The 16,897-nt window shown below is 54.0% G+C and overlaps 1 protein-coding gene across 2 annotated transcripts in view; it reads left to right on the top strand.

The window, feature by feature from the left end:
• Positions 1–16,280, top strand: part of LOC144609454 (neuroligin-2-like) — a 29,050-nt gene extending 12,770 nt beyond the window's left edge. For both annotated transcript variants that reach the window (XM_078427935.1, XM_078427934.1), the window contains exon 2: positions 15,133–16,280. In XM_078427935.1, coding sequence (XP_078284061.1) covers positions 15,133–15,329 — 197 coding nt within the window. In that variant the 3' untranslated portion in view covers positions 15,330–16,280. The remainder of the gene's footprint in view (positions 1–15,132) is intronic.
• Positions 16,281–16,897: the final 617 nt, after the last annotated feature.

Below are 16,897 nucleotides of genomic sequence, written 5' to 3'. Positions count from 1 at the left end.
TGCACGTTCTCCCCGTGACCCACGTGGGTTTCCTCCGGCTGCTCCGGTTCCCCTCCCACATCCCAGAGACGTGCAGGTTTATAGGTGAGTCGGCCCTCTGTGGATATTTACAGGCAATCCCAAGGTGTGGATATTTACAGGTAATCTCAAGTTGTTAATATGTAGAGGGAACCCCAGGTACGTTTTGATATTTACAGGTAATCCCCAGGTGTGTGGCTATTTACAGGTGATCTCCAGGTGGGTGACTATTTACAGGTAATCCCCAGGTGTGTGGATATTTACAGGTAATCCCCAGGTGTGTATATATTTACAGGTGATCTCCAGGTGTGGATATTTACAGGTAATCTCCAGGTGTGTGGCTATTTACAGGTAATCCCCAGATGTGGATATTTACAGGTAATCCCCAGGTGTGTGGATATTTACAGGTAATCCCCAGGTGTGTGGATATTTACAGGTAATCCTCAGGTGCGTGGATATTTAAAGGTAATCCCCAGGTGCGTGGATATTTACAGGTAATCTCTAGTTGTTAGTATATACAGGGAACCCCAAGTACATTTTGATATTTACAGGTAATTTCCATGTGTGTGGATATTTACAGGTAATCTCCAGGTGTGTGGATATTTACAGGTGATATCCAGGTGTGTGGATATTTACAGGTGATATCCAGGTGTGGATATTTACAGGTAATTTCCAGGTGTGTGGACATTTACCGGTGATATCCAGGTGTGTGGATATTTACAGGTAATCCCCAGGTGTGGTGATCTCTAGGTGTGTGGATATTTACAGGTAATCTCTAGTTAATATATACAGGGAACCCCAGGTACGTTTTGATATTTATAGGTAATCTCCAGGTGCTGATATCTACAGGTAATCTCTAGGGGTGTTAATATTTACAGGTAACCCCAGGTACGTTGGTATTGATGGGGATTCCCCAGGTGTTGATGTTGTTGAGGGATCTCCAGGTGAGTTGATATTTAACGGGCAATCCCCACAGGTGTGAGTTTCTATTTACAGGGGATCCACAGGTGTTGATTTTAACGGGGAATCACCAGGTGTGTTAATATTTACAGGTAATCTCTCACACACGCACACACACACACACGCACGCACACACACACACACACACACACACACACACACAGACACACACACACACACGACATACACACACACACACACACACACACACACACACACACACACACACAGGCACATACACACAGACACACACACACACACACACACACACACACACACACACATACACAAACACACACACGCGCACACACACACACACTCACATATACAAACACAGTCGAAGTTTACAGGGAATCCCACGTGAGATATTTAAAGGCAATGCCTGCATTTCAGTTTAGTTTATTGTCCCGTGTGCTGAGGTACAGTGAAAAGCTTTTGTTGCGCGCTAACCAGTCAGCGGAAAGACAAGACACGATTACAATCGAGCCGTCCACAGTGTACAGATACACGATAAGGGAATAACGTTTAGTGCAAGGTAAAGCCAGCAAAGTCCGATCGAGGATAGTCCGAGGGTCTCCAATGAGGTAGATAGTAGTTCAGCACTGCTCTCTGGTTGTGGTGGGATGGTTCAGTTGCCTGATAAAAGCCGGGAAAAACAGTCCCTGAATCTGGAGGTGTGCGTTTCCACACTTCTGTACCTCTTGCCCCGATGGGAGAGGGGAGAAGAGGGAGTGGCCGGGGGTGAGACTGGTCCTTGATGATGCTGCTGGCCTTGCCGAGGCAGCGTGAGGTGTAGATGGAGTCGGTGGAAGGGAGGTTGGTTTGTGTGATGGTCTGGGCTGCTGGCCTTGCCGAGGCAGCGTGAGGTGTAGATGGAGTCGGTGGGAGGGAGGTTGGTTTGTGTGATGGTCTGGGCTGCTGGCCTTGCCGAGGCAGCGTGAGGTGTAGATGGAGTCGGTGGGAGGGAGGTTGGTTTGTGTGTGCGATGGCCCACAATTCTCTGCGGTTTCTTGCGGGTCTCGGATGGAGCTGTTCCAAACCGCGCTGTGATGCGTCCCGATAAAATGCTCTCTGCGGCGCATCTGTGGAAGTTGGTGAGAGTTGTTCGGGAGACGCCCAACTTCCGAAGCCTTCTATGGAAGTAGAGGCGTTGGTCGTTGGTTCAATACGGGCGGTCCAGCAGAAGTCGTTGGTGATATTGACTCCTGGATATGAGTTGATATTTATAAGTAAATATAGAACGAAGATATCGGTGGCGTGACGTTAGAGTTGCCGCCTTACAGCGAATGCAGCGCCGGAGACCCGGGTTCCATCCCGACTACGGGCGCTGTCTGTACGGAGTTTGTACGTTCTCCCCGTGACCTGCGTGGGTTTTCTCCAAGATCTTCGCTTTCCTCCCACACTCCAAAGACGTGCAGGTTTGTAGGTTAATTGGCTTAGAAACATAGAAACATAGAAACATATAAAATAGGTGCAGGTGGAGGCCATTCGTCCTTCGAGCCAGCACCGCCATTCATTGTGATCATGGCTGATCGTCCACAATCAGTAACCCGTGCCTGCCTTCTCCCCATACCCCTTGATTCCACTAGCCCCTAGAGCTCTATCTAACTCTCTCGTAAATCCATCCAGTGATTTGGCCTCCACTGCCCTCTGTGGCAGAGAATTCCACAAATTCACAACTCTCTGGGTTAAAAAAGTTCCTTCCCACCTCAGTTTTAAATGGTCTCCCCTTAATTCTAAGACTGTGTGGCCCCTGGTTCTGGACTCCCCCAACATTGGGAACATTTTTCCTGCATCTAGCTTGTCCAGTCCTTTTATAATTTTATACGTTTCTATAAGATCCCCTCTCATCCTTTTAAACTCCAGTGAATACAATTTCAATCTTTCCTCATATGACAGTCCCGCCATCCCAGGGATCAATCTCGTGAACCTACGCTGCACTGCCTCAACTACAAGGATGTCCTTCCTCAAATTAGGAGACCTAAACTGTACACAATACTCCAGATGTGGTCTTACCAGGGCCCTGTACAACTGCAACGGCTCGGTGTAAATGTAAAAATTGTCCCTAGTGTGTGTTGGGTAGTGTTAGTGTGCGGGGATCGCTGGTCAGCACGGACTCGGTGGGCCGAAGGGCCTCTTTCCACTGTGTATCTCTGAACTACACTAAACTAAACTAATCTCCAGGTATGTAAGTATTTACGGGGAATTCCCAGGTGAGTTGATATTTCCAGGAAATCCCCAGGTCATAGAGTGACACAGCGTGGAAACAGGCCCTTCGGCCCAACTTGCCCACACCGGCCAACATGCCCCATCTACACTAATCCCACCTGCCCGCGTTTGGCCCATATCCCTCCAAACCTGTCCTATCCATGTACCTGTCTAACTGTTTCTTAAACGTTGGGATGGTCCCAGCCTCAACTACCTCCTCCGGCAGCTCGTTCCATACACCCACCACCCTCTGTGTGGAAAAAGATACCCCTCGGGTTCCTATTAAATCTTTCCCCCTTCACCTTGAACCTGTGTCCTCTGGTCCTCGATTCCCCTACTCTGGGCAAGAGACTCTGTGCGTCTACCCGATCTATTCCTCTCATGATTTTGTACCCCTCTATAAGATCTCCCCCTCATCCTCCTGCGCTCCAAGGAATAGAGTCCCAGCCTGCTCAACCTCTCCCTGGAGCTCACACCCTCTAGTCCTGGCAACATCCTCGTGAATCTTCTCCGAACCCTTTCAATCTTGGCTATGTCTTTCCTACAACATGGTGCCCAGAACTGAACACGGTATTCTAAATGCGTTGAGTTCATAATTACAGAGGGAGCCCTGGTGGTGATTTTAACTGGGATTCCGGAAGACTGTTGAAAGTTGCGATAAATCCCAACGTGAGTTTATACACCGATGAGAACAAAACATCACGCCCACCTGCCTAACATGCTGTTGGTCCTCCGTGTGCAGCCCCATACGCAGCAGGGTGCGATGCACTGTGTATTGTGACACATTCCTCCCGTCACCACCATTAACATTTTCCGTGACTTGTGCCACAGTCGACCTTCTGTCGGTTCGGACCAGACGGGATAGTCTTCGTTGCCCTCGCGCATCGATGAGCCTTGGGCGCCCAACACCCTGCCTGTCGCCGGTTTGTGGTTTGTCCCTCCTCGGACCACTGTCGGTCGGTCGGTACTCACCACTGCTGACCGGGAGCACCCCACAAGCCTTGCCGTTTCACAGATGCTCTGACCCAGTCGTCTGGCCATGACAATGTGGCCCTTGTCAAAGTGGCTCAGGTCTTTACTCCTGCCCATTTCTCCTGCATCCAACACGTCAACATCAAGAACTGACCGTTCACTTGCTGCCTAATATATCCCACCCCTTGACAGGTGCCATTGTAACCAGATGATCAATGTTATTCACTTCGCCTGTCAGTGGCCGTAATGTTTTGTCTGATCGGTGTATTTACAGGGAACTCCCACGTACATAGGTATTTATGTGGAGTTTCTAGATGGGGAAATATTTTGATGGGAAGTCCTCCAGGTTAATTGATATTTATAGGGAGACCGCCGAACGTTTAGTTTAAAGATATAGCGCTGAAACAGGCCGACGCCCAGCGATCATCCCGCACACTCACACTATCCTGCACACACGACCGGAACAATTTTACATTTTATATCAAAGCCAATTAGCCTACAAACCTGCACGCCTTTGGAGTGCGGGAGGAAACCGAAGATCTCGGAGAAAACCCACGCGGGTCACGGGGAGAACGTGCAAACTCCGCGCAGACGGCGCCCGCGGTCGGGGTCGAACCCGGGTCTCCATGAGTTGATATTTACGGGAGTCTCTAGGTGAGCTGATATTTCGTCAGCCAGAGAGGGTGGTGAATCTGTGGGATTCTTTGCCACAGACGGCTGTGGAGGCCACAAGTCAGTGGGTGTTGTTAAGGCAGAGATAGATAGATTCTTGATTAGTGCGGGTGTCAGGGGTTACGGGGAGAAGGCAGGAGAATGGGGTTAGGAGGGAGAGATAGACCAGCCGTGATAGAATGAACGGAGTAGACTCGATGGGCCGAATGGCCTGATTCTGCTCCTATGATTGGTCTTTTTAAACGTCTTCTGTAAATTTGCGAATTGTCCCTAGTGTGTGTGTGTGTGTAGGATAGCGTTAGTGTGCGGGGATCGCTGGTGGGCGCGGACCCGGTGGGCCGAAGGGGCCTGTGCTTTGTCTCGAAACTAAACTAAACTTAAAGTGGTGTAGGGAAATAAATGCAGGCGCCGGTTTACATCGAAGGTAGACACAAAACGCCGGGGTAACTCAGCGGGACGGGTAACATCTCCGGAGAGAAGGAACGGGCGGCGTTTCGGGTCGAGACCCTTCTTCAGACTGAAAGTGGGACTAGTGTAGACAGGCATCTTGGTCAGCACAGGTTCAGTGGGCCGAAGGGCCTGTTTCTAGGCGGGATGACTCTGTGAATGGCGGTGGTTCGGCAGCTTGTTCCTGAAGATGTTTTCTTCTCCTCACATGGCCTCCCCTTCCTCCTACCCTCCTACCAGACGCTAAAAGGGTACGTCAATTGAAGTCATTCCTCATGTCTCTAAGGTTGACTAACCCTTGGTTACAGAAGACTTCAAATTGGCCGGTGTTTTCTTTCAGAGATCCCCTCCCCCCCTCTCCCCTCATCCCTTCCCTCAACCCTCTCCCCTCATCCCCCTCCCCCTCCCCTCCCCATCACCCTCCCCCACCCTCACCCCCTCGTCCCCCTCCCTCTCCCCCTCCCCTCCCCACCACCCTCCCCCATCCTCCCCCCCTCCCCCCTCCCTCATCCCCTCCCCCACCCTCCCCCTCATCCCCCTCCCTCTCCCCATCACCCTCCCCCACCCTCACCCCCTCAACCCACCCCCTCATCTCCTCCCCCTCCCACCCCCTCCCCCCCACCCTCACCCCCTCAACCCCTCCCCACCTTCATCCCCTCAACCCACCCCTCCCCCATCCCTTCCCTCAACCCTCTCCCCTCATCCCCCCTACCTCACCCTCATCCCCTCCCCTCCCCACGCCCCCCTCTCCCCCACCCTCCCCATCCCTCATCCCCTCCCACCCCAGCCCCCCCTCTCCCTCACCCCCTCCCCATCACCCTCCCCACCCTCACCCCCTCAACCCACCCCTCCCCCACCCCTTCCCTCAACCCTCTCCCCCTCATCCCCCCCTCCCCCACCCTCATCGCCTCCCCATCCCCCTCCCCCCGCCCCCCTCCCCCCCACCCTCACCCCCTCAACACACCCCCCTTCTCCCCCTCCCCCCACCCTCACCCCCTCAACCCACCCCTCCCCCACCCTCATCTCCCTCCCCACCCTCACCCCCTCCCCATCACCCTCCCCCACTCCCTTCCCTCAACCCTCTCCCTTCATCCCCCTCCCCCACCTTCATCCTCCCTCCCCATCCCCCTCCCCCTCACCCTCACCCCCTCAATCCCTCCCCACCTTCATCCCCATCCCCACCCCAGCCCCACATCTCCCCATCCCCTCAACTCAACCCTCTCCAGCTCCCCACTCCCCACCCTCATCCCCTCCCCCCCACCCTCACCCCCTCAACCCACCCCTCCTCATCCCTTCCCTCAACCCTCTCCCCTCAACCTAACCCTCTCCAGCTCCCCACTCCCCACCCTCATCCCATCCCCCGCCCTCACCCCCCTCAACCCACTCTCATCCCCTCCCCCCACCCCTTCCCCACCTTCATCCCTTCAACCCACCCTTCCTCCTCACCCACCCTTTCCCCCACCCCCAGCCCCCCTCTCCCCCACCCTCATCCCCTCCCCCAACCCTCTCCCCTCATCCCTGACATACGAGGAAAGATTGGAAAGACTGGGCTTGTATTCACTGGAGTTTAGAAGGATGAGAGGGGGATCTTATACAATTATAAAAGGACTGGACAAGCTAGATGCAGGAAAAATGTTCCCAATGTTGGGGGAGTCCAGAACCAGGGGCCACACAATCTTAGAATAAAGGGGGAGGCCATTTAAAACTGAGGTGAGAAGGAACCTTTTCACCCAGAGAGTTGTGAATTTGTGGAGTTCTCTGCCACAGAGGGCAGTGGAGGCCAAATCACTGGATGGATTTAAGAGAGAGTTAGATAGAGCTCTAGGGGCTAGTGGAATCAAGGGATATGGGGAGAAGGCAGGCACGGGTTACTGATTGTGGATGATCAGCCATGATCACAATGAATGGCGGTGCTGGCTCGAAGGGCCGAATGGCCTCCTCCTGCACCTATTTTCTATGTTTCTATCTATGTTTCTATCCCACCCCCACCCTCATCTCCCCACCCCCTCCCTTCACCCTCTTCCTCCCACCCTCATCCCCTCAACCCACCCCTCCCCTTCCCCTCCCCCACCCTCATCCCATCCCCCACCCTCATCTCCTCAACCCACCCCTCCTCATCCCCTTCCCCTACCCCCAGCCCCCCCTCTCCCCTCACCCTCATCCCCATCCCCAACCTTCTCCCCTCATCCCCCTCCCCCACCCCAGCCCCCCCTCTCCCCTCACCCTCATCCCCATCCCCAACCTTCTCCCCTCATCCCTCCTCTCCCCTCACCCTCATCCCCATCCCCAACCTTCTCCCCTCATCCCTCCTCTCCCCTCACCCTCATCCCCTCCCCCTCCCCGTTGTAAGCAAGCCCAAGGTAGGTAGCCCGGCCAACCCTAGGTTGCCCGCTCTGATCGGACACCGCCATTGGTCGCCTCTGGCCTTTCCCGCCCCTTCACCATCAGATTGGACGGCCTTTTGACGGCCAATCGGGCTGGGTCTTGTCGTAACCCGGTCATTTGATGTTCAACGGCCTTTCAGCTGCAGTCGTGAAGACTGTCTAACTCCAGTTGTCGCGGACGGCAGAGGGTGATAGCGTCAAGTAATCCTGGAGACTCCAATCCAATCCTGAAGCATTGTCAACCTTACCTGGGGCGCCAAGGTGGCCTCAAGATGGCCGTAAGATGGTCTCAAAATGGCTGCAAAATGGTCACAAAAGTGTCTCAAAATGGCCACAAGATGGTCACATGGTGGTCTCAAAATGGCCACAAAATGGTCTGAAAATGGCCACAAGATGGTCACATGGTGGTCTCAAAATGGCCACAAAATGGTCTCAAAATGGCTGCATAATGGTCACAAAATGGCTGCAAGATGGTCACAAAATGGTCTCAAAATGGCCAAACAATGGTCATAAAATGGCCGCAAGATGGTCTCAAATCGGCCCCAAAATGGTCACAAAATGGCCGTGAAATGTTCTCAAAATGTCTGCAAAATGGTCACATTATGGTCTCAAAATGGCTGCATAATAGTCACAAAATGGCCGCAAGATGGTCACAAAATGGCCACACAATGGTCATAAAATGGCCGCATGATGGTCTCAAATTGGCCGCGAAATGTTCTCAAAATGTCTGCAAAATGGTCACGAAATGGTCACAAGGTGGTCACAAGATGGCCGCCCCCACCGGGAGGTTGAGAGTGGGTCCCTCCAACTCACTCACCCCCTTCCCTGTCTGAACCGGGGCGGCGGCCAGGGGATTTGTAGAGCGGACGGGAATGGGCGTCTCCACGCCTTCCCACTTCCCCCTGCCACCCAAGGGGACCGAACGGCCGGGAGATGACGAACGCGGTGGCTCCGGGCTCTCGTGCGCGGCGGTGCCCGTTCTCCACGCGGGGCGTCGGTACGCTTCACGCTGAAGCGAGGTCGGGGGTCAAGGTTCACGGCACTTGACCCCCCCCCCCCCACTTGCCGCCCTTCCCGCCCCCCCACTCGGGTTAAATGTGGGCAAGGGCGGGTGGGACACGGTTTGTGAGATGTGCATGTGGTAGACCATGGGTGGGGGACTGACAGATACCGGTAAAGGTGGCCCTTATCCCCACTGTACAGAAACCGTTTCACACAGGGGTTGAGCAGCTGAGCTTCAGAACCTACTGAGTTGCGTTATAAATTGGCACTTGGCTGAAAGGAAGCAAGTTTACATAGTGGCGCGTCGGATAGAGATGCTGCCTCATAGTGCCGGGGACCCAGGTTTGATCCTGACCTCTGGAGCTCTGTGTGTGTGTGTGTGTGTGTGTGTGTATGTGTTCGAATGAGTGCATGTGTACATGTGTGTTGGTGTGTGCATTTGAGGGTGTGTTTGTGTGGCTGCGTGTGTGTGTATCTGTCTGTGAGTGTATGTGTGTGTTTCTGTGTGTGTGTCTGTTTCTGTGTGAGTGTCTATTTCTGTGTGTGTGTGTGTTTCTGTGTGTGTGTGTGTCTATTTGTGTGTGTGTGTGTTTCTGTGTGTGTGTGTTTCTGTGTGTGTGTGTGTGTGTGTCGAATGAGTGCGCATGTGTGTTGATGTGTGCATTTGAGGGTGTGTTTGTGTGGCTGCGTGTGTGTGTGTGTGTCTGTGTGTGAAAGTGTGTGTATGTGTGTGTTTCTGTGTGTGTGTGTGTGTGTCTGTTTCTGTGTGTGTGTGTGTCTGTTTCTGTGTGCCTGTTTCTGTGTGTGTGTTTCTGTGTGTGTGTGTGTCTGTTTCTGTGCGTGTGTGTGTGTGTGTTCGAATGAGTGTGCATGTTTATGCGTGCATTTGAGGGTGTGTTTGTGGTAGCTGCGTGTGTGTGTGTGTGTGGCTGTGTGTGAACGTGTGTGTATGTGTGTGTTTCTGTGTGTGTGTGTCTGTTTCTGTGTCTGTGTGTGTATGTGTGTTTCTGTGTGTGTGTGTTTCTGTGTGTGTGTGTGTGTCTGTTTCTGTGTGCGTGTGTGTGTGTGTGTGCGTGTTGGAATGAGTGTGCTTGTTAATGCGTGCATTTGAGGATGTGTGTGTGTATATGTGTGTGTTGGTGTATACATTTGAGGGTGTGTGTGTGTCTGTGTGTGTTGGCATATACTTTTGAGGGTGTGTGTGTGTGTCTATGTGTGTGTGTATATGTGTGTGTCTGTGTGTGTGTGTGTGTGTGTGTGTTTCTGTGTGTGTGTGTGTGTTTCTGTGTGTGTGTGTGTGTGTGTGTGTGTGTGTTTCTGTGTGTGTGTGTGTGTTTCTGTGTGTGTGTGTGTGTGTGTGTGTGTGTTTCTGTGTGTGTGTATATGTGTGTGTCTGTGTGTGTGTGTGTGTGTGTTTCTGTGTGTGTGTGTTTCTGTGTGTGTGTGTCTGTTTCTGTGTGTGTGTGTGTGTGTGTCTGTGTGTGTGTGTGTGTGTGTGTTTCTGTGTGTGTGTGTCTGTGTGTGTGTGTGTGTGTGTCTGTGTGTGTGTGTGTGTGTCTGTGTGTGTGTGTGTGTGTGTCTGTGTGTGTGTGTGTGTGTGTGTTTCTGTGTGTGTGTGTGTCTGTTTCTGTGTGTGTGTGTGTGTGTTGGAATGAGTGTGCTTGTTAATGCGTGCATTTGAGGGTGTGTGTGTGTGTGTTCGAATGAGTGTGCATGTTTATGTGTGCATTTGAGGGTGTGTGTGTGTGTCTATGTGTGTGTGTATATGTGTGTGTTGGTGTATACCTTTGCGGGTGTGTGTGTGTGGCTGTCTGTGTGTCTGTGAGTGTATCTGTGTGTATGTGTGAGTGGCTTTGTGTGTGCGTGCGTCTGTGTGTGTGTGTGTGTGTGGCTGTCTGTGCGTCCGTGAGTGTATCTGTGTGTATGTGTGAGTGTCTTCGTGTGTGTGTGTGTGTGTGTGTGTGTGTGTGTGGCTGTCTGTGTGTCCGTGAGTGTATCTGTGTGTATGTGTGAGTGTCTTCGTGTGTGCGTGCGTCTGTGTGTGTGTGTGTGTGTGGAGTCTGCACGTTCTCCCGGTGACTGCGTGGGTTTCCTCCGGGTGCTCCGGTTTCCTCCCACATCCCAAAGACGTGCGGGTTTGGTTGGTTAATGAGCCGCTGGGAAGTGTGTGCAGATGAGGGTTAGAATTCGGCGGGCCGAAGGGCCTGGCTGCCCTCTGCACCTCTCTATTTACAAGTTCAACGGGGCTTGTCCAGGAGGGAACTGGAATCTTTTTGTATCGGGAGGGGTTAAGGTTGCCAACTGTCTCGTATTAGCCGGGACATTCTGTATATTGGGCTAAATAGGTTTGTCCCGGGGGGCGCTGTAGGCCCGAACACTGTCGGACACCGTAGGCCCGGGGTCGCTGCAGGCCTAGACAGAGTAGTAGGAAAAAACTGCAGATGCTGTGTCTTCTTTCCGGACAGTGTAAGTCCGGACAGTGTAGGTCCGGACAGTGTAGGCCCGGACAGTGTAGGCCCGGACAATGTAGGCCCGCATAGTGCAGGCCCGGACTGTGTAGGCCCGGATAGTGTAGGCCTGGACGGTGTAGGCCCGGAGAGTGTAGGCCTGGACAGTGTAGGCCCGGACAGTGTAGGCCCGGACAGTGTAGGCCCGGACAGTGTAAGCCCGGACAGTGTAGGCCCAGACAGTGTAGGCCTGGACAGTGTAGGCCCGGAGGCCCGGATAGTGTGGCAACCCGCCTCCCGGCACGGGCGGCTACCATTGGTGGATCGGGAGCACGTGCACGCTGGCTGGGTGAGGTCACGCGGGGCGGTGACGTCACCTTGTCCCGTATTTGTGAGTGAGATAGTTGGCACCCTCTAGGAGGAGTAGACATTTTTTTCAGTGGGAGTGGATGAGTGAATGGGGATGATGGGAACAGGTATCAAAGGGCCAGCAAGGGAGGAGAGGGCTGAATGGCCATCCTTGAGCTGCCGGGTGAATGATATGGCAGAGTCCAGGACCACAGGGCCTAGCCTTGGAATAGAAGGACGTACCTCCAGAACAGAGAAGAGGAGGAATTTCTTTACTAACGTACGATGAGCGTTTGTCAGCACTGGGCCTGTACTCGCTGGAGTTTCGAAGGATGAGGAGGGGGGGACCTCATTGAAACGTACAGAACAGGATGTTTCCACTAGTGGGAGAGTCTAGGACCAGAGGGCACAGCCTCAGAATTAAAGGACGTTCCTTTAGGAAGGAGATGAGGAGGAATTTCTTTAGTCAGAGGGTGGTGAATCTGTGGGATTCTTTGCCACAGACGGCTGTGGAGGCCACAAGTCAGTGGATATTTTTAAGGCAGAGATAGATAGATTCTTGATCAGTGCGGGTGTCAGGGGTTGTGGGGAGAAGGCAGGAGAATGGGGTTAGGGAGGGATAGATAGTCGTCGGGGATGCAGTGTGGAGACAGGCCCTTCGGCCCATCGAGTCCACGCCGACCAGCGATCGCCCGTTCACACTGGTTCCACGTTTCCCCACTTTCTCATCCACTCCCGACACACTGGAGGGCCGATTGACCGACAACCCCGCAAGTCTTTGGGGTGCGGGAGGGAACCAGAGCGCCCAGAGGAGACCCACGCGGTCACGGGGAGAACGTGCAAACTCCGCGCGCAAATACAGCCAGCGCCCGAGGTCAGGATCGAACGAACCCGGGGCGTCTGGCGCAACGAGGCAGCAGCTCTACCCGCTGCGTGCCCCACACTTGATTAGCACGGGCGGCAAAGGTTACGGGGAGAAGGCAGGAGAATGGGGACAATTAGATCGGCCATTATCGAATGGCGGAACAGACTCGATGGGCCGAACGGCCTAAATTCCGCTCCCTGCGTTTTAAAGTTTAGAGATACAGCATTTAAGCAGGCCCTTCGGCCCAGCAACCAGCGATTAACACCATCCTACACACACACACACGGGGGACAATTTACAATTTTACCGAAGCCAATTAACCGACAAACCTGTACGTCTTTGAAGTGTGGGAGGAAAGCAGGGAAAACCCACGCAGGTCACGGGGAGAACGTACAAACTCCGTACAGACGGCGCCCGTGGTCGGGATCGAGCCCGGGTCCGCGGCGCTGTGAGGCGGCAAGTCTACCCGCTGTGCCACCGTGACATTCCCTTATAGCCTTACGAGCCAGTTCTTAAACACCTCCCCAGGTGTCAGATGAATGTCTGCCCAATAACATATTCCCCACACACTGTTGCTCCGGTCCCACGGTCTTATCGAGGAAAGAGAGAGGGATTGGACCTTTGGACAGGTCGCTGTGATTGTGTGCATGGACTCAGTGGAGTGTACTTGTGGGAAGATAGACACAAAAAGCTGGAGTAACTCAGCAGGTCAGGCAGCATCTCTGGAGGGAAGGACTAAATGACGGATCGCGTCGAGACTAGGGTTGTCAATTGTCCCGTATTAGCCGGGACGTCCCGTATTTTGGGCTCAATTGGTTTGTTCCGTACGGGATAGCCTTTGTCCTGTATTAGGCCCGGGGGGTGCTGTAGGCCTGGACACTGTAGGCACGGACACTGTAGGCCCACACACTGTAGGCCCCGACAATGTAGGCCCGGACACTGTAGGCCTGGACACCGTAGGCCCCGACACTGTAGGCCCACACACTGTAGGCCCCGACAATGTAGGCCCGGACACTGTAGGCCTGGACACTGTAGGCCCGGACACTGTAGGCCTGGACACTGAAGGCCCCGACACTGAAGGCCCCGACACTGTAGGCACGCACACTGAAGGCCCCGACACTAGGCCTGGACACTGAAGGCCCCGACACTGTAGGCCCGGACACTGTAGGCCCACACACTGTAGGCACGCACACTGTAGGCCCGGATAGTGTAGGCCCGGGCGCCGCCTGACGGAGGTTGCCTGGCAACACCCCTGCTGGCCCGGCCGGCTGCCATTGGTGGAGCGGAAGCATGTGGCCACTGGCCGGGTGAGGTCGCGTGGGGCGCGGGGCGGTGACGTCACCTTTTGTCCCTCATTTGGGAGTGAGAAAGTTGGCAACTCCTAGTCGAGACCCTTCTTCAGACTGAGAGTCGGGGGATAGGGAAACGAGAGACACAGACGGTAATGTACAGAGATATAGAATAAATATAGGGTGGCACGGTGGCGCAGCGGTAGAGTTGCCGCCTTACAGCGAATGCAGCGCCAGAGACCCGGGTTCGATCCCGACCACGGGCGCCGTCTGTACGGAGTTTGCACGTTCTCCCCGTGACCTGCGTGGGTTTTCTCCGATATCCTCGGTTTCCTCCCACACTCCAAAGACGTGCAGGTTTATAGGTTAATTGGCTTGGTTTCAATGTAAAAATTGTCCCCAGTGTATGTGTAGGATAGTATTAATGTGTGGGGATTGCTGGTCGGCAGGCCGAAGGGCCTGTTTGCGCGCTGTGTCTCCAACACGAAAATTCAAACTGAAAGAGTGGTAGACACAGGAAGCTGGAGTAACTCAGCGGGTCAGGCAGCATCTCTGGAGAGAAGGAATGGGTGACGTTTCTAGTCGAGGCCATTCTTCAGACTGAGAATCGGGGGGCGGGGATATAGACAGTGATGTAGAGAGATATAGATCAAATAAATGAAAGATACGCCAAAAAGTATCTGGTGAGACCGCACCTGGAGTATTGTGCGCAGTTTTGGTCTCCTAATTTGAAGAAGGACGTCCTTGCCATTGAGGGAGTGCAGCGTAGGTTCACCAGGTTAATTCCCGGGATGGCGGGACTGACGTACGACGAAAGAATGGGTCGACTGGGCTTATATTTGCCATAAATTTAGAATGGGAGGGGATCTTATAGAAACATATAAAATTCGTAAAGGATTGGACAGGCTAGATGCAGGAAAAATGTTCCCGATGTTGGGGGCAGTCCAGAACCAGGGGTCACACGGTTGAAGAATAAAGTGTAAGCCATTTGGGACTGAGATGAGGAAAAACCTTTTCACCCAGAGAGTTGTGAATCTGTGGAATTCTCTGCCACAGAGGGCAGTGGAGGCCGATTCACTGGATGTTTTCAAGAGAGAGTTGGATAGAGCTCTTGGGGCTAACGGAATCAAAGGTTATGGGGAGAAAGCAGGAAGGGGGTACTGATTCTGGATGATCAGCCATGATCACATTGAAGAAGGGTCTCGACCCGAAACGTCACCCATTCCTTCTCTCCTGAGATGCTGCCTGACCTGCTGAGTTACTCTAGCATTTTGTGAATAAATACCTTCGATTTGTACCAGCATCTGCAATTATTTTCTTACACATATTGAATGGCAGTGCTGGCTCGAAGGGCCGAATGGCCTACTTCTGCACCTGTTTTCTATGTCTCTATGCTTCTAACGGTGGTAAAGGGGGAGCAGGCCATTGTTAGGTAGGTGGCCTAGGTGAAAACGAGTGGCAGACAGTGAGACTGGACAGGCAAGTCCATCCTGATGTCTCTTTCACTTCCCTCTGCCCAGGTTTGTTCCAGAGGGCCATAGCGCAGAGTGGCACTGCCATCTCCAGCTGGTCAGTCAACTATGAGCCGGCCAAGTATACCCGCATGCTGGCCAAGAAGGTTGGCTGCAACTTCCCAGAGACAGTGGACCTGGTGGTGTGCCTGAGGAGGAAGTCCTTCAGGGAACTCGTGGACCAGGACATCCAGCCCACCAGGTAAGGCCCAGCTCGGGTTGACAACTGTCCCGTATCAGCCGGGACATCCCGGATTTCGGGTTAAATTGGACCACCCTTGTTCTGTATTAGGCCCGGGGGGCACGGTAGGCCCGGACGCTGTAGGTCCGGGGGGCACGGTAGACCCAGACGCTGTAGGCCCGGGGGGCACGGTAGGCCCGGACACTGTAGGCCCGGGGGGCACGGTAGGCCCGGACGCAGTAGGCCCGGGCGCTGTAGGCCCGGGGGGTACTGTAGACCCGGACACTGTAGGCCCGGGGGGCACGGTAGGCCCGGACGCTGTAGGCCCGGGGGGGCGCTGTAGACCCGGACGCTGTAGGCCCGGGGGGGCACTGTAAGTCCGGACAGTGTAGGCTCGGAGGCCCGGGCGTCGCCTAACGGAAGTTGCATAGCACGTGGCCGCTGGCAGGGTGAGGTCACGTGGGGCGCGGGGCGGTGACGTCACCCTTTGTCCCTTATTTGGGAGTGAGAAAGTTGGCAACCCCTAGGTCCCATCCCAGACGTGCCAAAGGATCTCGACCCGAAACGTCACCCATTCCTTCTCTCCAGAGATGCTGCCCGTCCCGCCAGCGTTTTGAGTCTACCCCAGGTGGGCCAAACCTACCCGTTGATAAAGAAAACTTTAAAACATAACATAGGCCTGGTGGCGCAGCGGTAGAGTTGCTGCCTAACAGCGAGAGAAAAGGACACAGAGTGCTGGAGTAACTCAGCGGGTCAGGCAGCATCTCAGGAGAACATGGATAGGTGACGTTTCGGGTCGAGAACCTTGCTTTTAGAGGGATAGGGGCCAAACGCAGGCAGGTGGGACTAGTGTAGATGGGGCATGTTGGTCGGTGTGGGCGAGTTGGGCCGAAGGGCCTGTTTCCGTGCTCTGTGACTCTATGACAGGTCCATGGATATGAAAGGCGGGACTAGTGGGACTAGTAAGGCCTATCACAGTGGCGCGGCGGTAGAGTTGCCGCCTTACAGCAAATGCAGCGCCGGAGACCCGGGTTCCATCCCGACTACAGGCGTTGTCTGTACGGAGTCTGTACGTTCTCCCCGTGACCTGCGTGGGTTTTATCATATCATATCATATCATATATATACAGCCGGAAACAGGCCTTTTCGGCCCTCCAAGTCCGTGCCGCCCAGTGATCCCCGCACATTAACACTATTCTACACCCACTAGGGACAATTTTTTGTAATTACATTTTACCCAGCCAATTAACCTACGTACCTGTATGTCTTTGGAGTGTGGGAGGAAACCGAAGATCTCGGAGAAAACCCACGCAGGTCACGGGGAGAACGTACAAACTCCTTACAGTGCAGCACCCGTAGTCAGGATCGAACCTGAGTCTCCGGCGCTGCATTCGCTGTAAAGCAGCAACTCTACCGCTGCGCTACCGTGCCGAGATCTTCGGTTTCCTCCCACACTCCAAAGACGTGCGGGTTTGTAGGTTAATTGGCTGGGTAAATGTAAAAATTGTCCCTAGTGGGTGTGTAGGATAGTGTCAATGTGCGGGGATCGCTGGGCGGCGCGGACCCGGTGGGCCGAAGGGCCTGTTTCCGCGC

This window comes from Rhinoraja longicauda, chromosome 34 (genome assembly GCF_053455715.1).
Source record: "Rhinoraja longicauda isolate Sanriku21f chromosome 34, sRhiLon1.1, whole genome shotgun sequence".
NCBI lineage: Eukaryota > Metazoa > Chordata > Chondrichthyes > Rajiformes > Arhynchobatidae > Rhinoraja > Rhinoraja longicauda.
The sequence above is the reverse complement of the archived record's forward strand: the minus strand, read 5'-3'. Positions and strand labels throughout refer to the sequence as shown.